The 3,628-nt window shown below is 45.6% G+C and overlaps 1 protein-coding gene across 1 annotated transcript; it reads left to right on the plus strand.

The window, feature by feature from the left end:
- Window positions 1-1,411: 1,411 nt before the first annotated feature.
- Window positions 1,412-3,628, plus strand: DUSP13A (dual specificity phosphatase 13A). The gene is made up of 3 exons (XM_013176335.3): window positions 1,412-1,614; window positions 1,932-2,149; window positions 3,293-3,628. Exons 1-3 carry the CDS (start codon window positions 1,463-1,465, stop codon window positions 3,490-3,492), a joined length of 570 nt encoding a protein of 189 aa, XP_013031789.2. The 5' UTR covers window positions 1,412-1,462; the 3' UTR covers window positions 3,493-3,628.

Raw genomic sequence — 3,628 nt, forward strand, 5'->3', positions numbered from 1 at the left:
ATTTTCACCTGCTGGGTCAGTAAATTTCTTGCTTCATGAACACAAATCAGTCAGTTTAAAAAGCTGTTTTGCAGAAAGAAAAAAACAAGAGCAAGCCAGAACAAAATAACGTGTTAAGAACATGTGCCTGAAGTATAACTTTAACCACTTTTGCAGTCCTCTCCTCTGCTAAATCAGGCCAGCTATCATCCAGAGTCCTCTTAAGCACAGTTAAATAGTCCAGATATTAATACTCAATTTCAAATTGCTCTCTGTGATACATCTTTCAATAAAATAAAATGACCCCTCCATCATAGTACAGCAATGCATGTAGAATAAAGGTGTGTCAGCCCTTACCAAGGTTTCACTTGTGTTCACCACCCTTTTTCGATGGGAAGGGGGGGTGTCAGCACCAAACCTCTCTTCTGGGATCACCTTGCCTTCTGGACTCATTTAGTAGAGGATCTCATATCAGCTGCCAGGCTTACAAAGGAAGAACATCAGCATTTCATGCATTTTGCCCAGAAGCTTCATTACAGTTTTGCAGTCCCCTGCCAGGAATCACGCAGCCTGCAGACCAAGAGCACAAGCACTAGCATACCTGCAAGGATCCACTAATATGACAGTTCAACATGCTAAACCTCCAACCTATGAATTCCAGACCTTGCCATATAAACTAATGCAGAGGCTTACAAGTTTCACCTGACAACCATTACACTCATGTTCTTGGCTCTGTTTTCAACACAGGAACATATGGTACAATGTGTGACAGGTGTGTTGTATTAATACACTGATGAAAGCAGCAACTGCAATAGAAAAGATTAAACATAACAAACGAGCTCAGATTCTTTCATTTGGTGAAAAACCAGTGTCTTCAAGAAATAGCATTTCTCTAGATTATTGGTGATAGGCAAGATATCTTAACCTACTTGGTGTTTAGCTTCCCAGTGACCACATTGGTAGAACATGTTGGTGCATTCCTAGCCCTTTCGCAGCTACACTTTTAAATGCCACTGAGTTACTGTGAGATAGCTGCCGTGCATCTTGCCCCAGACAGGTTTGCATTTTTCCTTTATCAGGACTTTTATGGCTTTGTGATGCACGGTCAGACCTGGCTGGCTGCCGCTGCAGCACTGAGGACATCCCTGAGGGCCATCCCAGCTATGTCTGGGTAGACGGTGGGTGTCCTGTGGGCTCAAGCACTGGGTCTGGGGATGAACGGCAGGGAGCAGACTGGAACCAGCAAGGCACGATTAGGTTTGTGCATCTGTTTCCACCACCGGTGCCTACCAGGCCAACCCCTCAGCCAGCAGCCAGCCCTGGGGAGGAGGCTCGGGGTATGCCGCAGCGTGGGCGTAGTGTCAGGAGCTGTAGCCCAGCACCTGCCCCAGCCCATCTCCCGGCACCCCGTGACTGCTACGGGTGCTGGCAGCTCCCCAGCGCCCAGCACGGTGCCTCTGGCTGCTGGGAGCGGGGCTCGCACATGTCCGGGGCAGAGGCGCTGGGCCCCCTGGGCCTCGAGCCATGCACAGGAGACGTCCCCTCCCTCAAAGAACTGGAGCAGCTCCTCAATACCGGGCAGCGCTCCTGTAACCACGTCGATGAAGTATGGCCTAATCTCTTCTTGGGAGACCTGTAAGTAAAGTTGCACAGACTGACTTTGCTCTAATGCCATGCTGTACGCTCTGTCTTTTCAGCCTGTTATTATCCCTCATCGGTCAGGCATTAGGTAGCTCTTGGTTTTGCTGACTGATGTCATTTAAACTGCAGACAGCAAAGTTTCTGAGATAAAATTATGACTAATTGGGTATTTGCTTCTTTGTTAACCCTCAGGAACAATGCGCTGGCTTATGTGCCAGCACATGGCTTGGGAGATGCAATCACAGGACTGTTCCTGCCCTCTGAATATCTCTGTACCCATCTTGATTTGTTTGTGTTGGTCTTTTCCTCAGAGTAACAGCTCACAACAGATTTATTCTGTGGAAGATGGGTGTTACCCATGTTTTAAACGCTGCCCACGGCACAGTGTACAGCCAGGGAGGCCAGGACTATTACGGAGCTACCATTGATTACTATGGTGTACCAGCCCACGACCTCCCCAGCTTTGATATAAGCCAGTTCTTTTACTCTGCGGCAGAATTTATCCACAAAGCCTTGAATACGCCGGGAGGTATGAAATTATCACTGTTCGCATTTCAGATGTGTTGGCAGCCTCTTGTAACTGGTCAGGTCCACAAGCTCAGTGGTAGATGAGTCAGTGCGCAGACTGCTGGTCACCTGCCTGGTGGGTGGTGAGGGGAGGGTGTGCAGAGCACATGTGTAGCTCTAGGTTGGTCCCAAAAGATCAAGGAAGACTGCAAAAAGTTGATGTGAGAAAAAGGATGGACAGTGAAGGAGAAACACTGAGGCAGAGAGGAGAAGGAGTAGAGGGAAAAATATCTGGAAGGAAAGGCTTATTCAAACAAGGAAAAGAAAGAACACACATTTGATATGGACACAGTTTTATCTGGTCTAGTCTTTTGAGACCCTCTCATAGCAACTGTATTTGTAAGAACACATGAATAAAGAGATAAAAGTCCTGATTTCTCCAGCCACAAGGCCTGTGAAGAGGCCCATACACTGCAGGTGAACTTCCTATGTGAACAGGGCCTGCAGAGCATGCGCCTTAGCAGGAGATGCACCTTTACCCAAGGAGATTTATGGCACGTTGCACAAGAGATTGAGCATCTTGGCACTGGTGCTATAAAATACTAATTAGTATCTATTACATAAAAGATTATTCCTTAGTATGAGTAAACTGGCATTAATGGATCTACCTCAGTCTGTCTCACATGCTCTGCCTTCAAAAAAGAAATACAGCCACAGCAAATTGCCTTATTACGCAATGGTACTAGGCCAGTCATTTTTCTTGGTGGCTAATGTGTTAGTGCCATCCTTTCAGGCCATATTGTAGCATTCTTCTTCACCTTATTAAGCCCCTCTGAAAGCAATGGGTCTGGTTTTCCTCTTGTTCACAACAGAACAACATCACTGCTTCAACAGGGTTCTCTTTGATTTACCAGTGTTTCTGAAATCAGGTTGTGACCTCATGGCACTGCTCATTCAAGTCGCTAGAACAATTACAAATTAGACTTCACTGTTAGTAGTTCATGCCATCTATTGGAAGGGTAAAAAATAAATTGTTTGCTGTGTTGCTCTGACCACACTGGAAAAGGCAGGAGGGGTTTGCCTTCCCTTTAAATTAAACTTCATCCACTGTGCTGCTTCACTTTTATGGTTATAATTTGCCTTTTTTTTTTCCTTTTTTGACCAGCTAAAATTTTGGTACATTGTGCAGTTGGAGTAAGCAGGTCAGCTTCCCTTGTCCTAGCATATCTCATGATAAATCACCACCTCCCATTGATTGAAGCCATCAAAACAGTGAAGGAACATCGATGGATTTCACCCAACCGTGGCTTTCTGAAACACCTGCGAAATTTGGATGTTCAGCTACAGCAAAAGAAGGACTTCTGAAAGGGCAAACCCATTTGCATTCAGTTTTTCAGCCTTCATAATCCATGTGCCTATAATACTTCCCATGATCAGTGCATACTGAAAAGATAAAGAGTTATGCATCAAATTAAAAAAAATCAACAGAACTGCCAATGGA

Source organism: Anser cygnoides, chromosome 7 (assembly GCF_040182565.1).
Source record: "Anser cygnoides isolate HZ-2024a breed goose chromosome 7, Taihu_goose_T2T_genome, whole genome shotgun sequence".
In the NCBI taxonomy this organism is placed as follows: domain Eukaryota; kingdom Metazoa; phylum Chordata; class Aves; order Anseriformes; family Anatidae; genus Anser; species Anser cygnoides.

Excerpts from the sequence above, each read along its gene's own strand:
- DUSP13A (XM_013176335.3), top strand. The coding sequence starts at position 1,463 with ATGTCCGGGGCAGAGGCGCTGGGCCCCCTGGGCCTCGAGCCATGCACA. Across the intron at positions 1,615-1,931 it reads AATCTCTTCTTGGGAGACCT|AGTAACAGCTCACAACAGAT; the intron begins GTAAGTAAAGTT and ends TCTTTTCCTCAG. Across the intron at positions 2,150-3,292 it reads AGCCTTGAATACGCCGGGAG|CTAAAATTTTGGTACATTGT; the intron begins GTATGAAATTAT and ends TTTTTTGACCAG.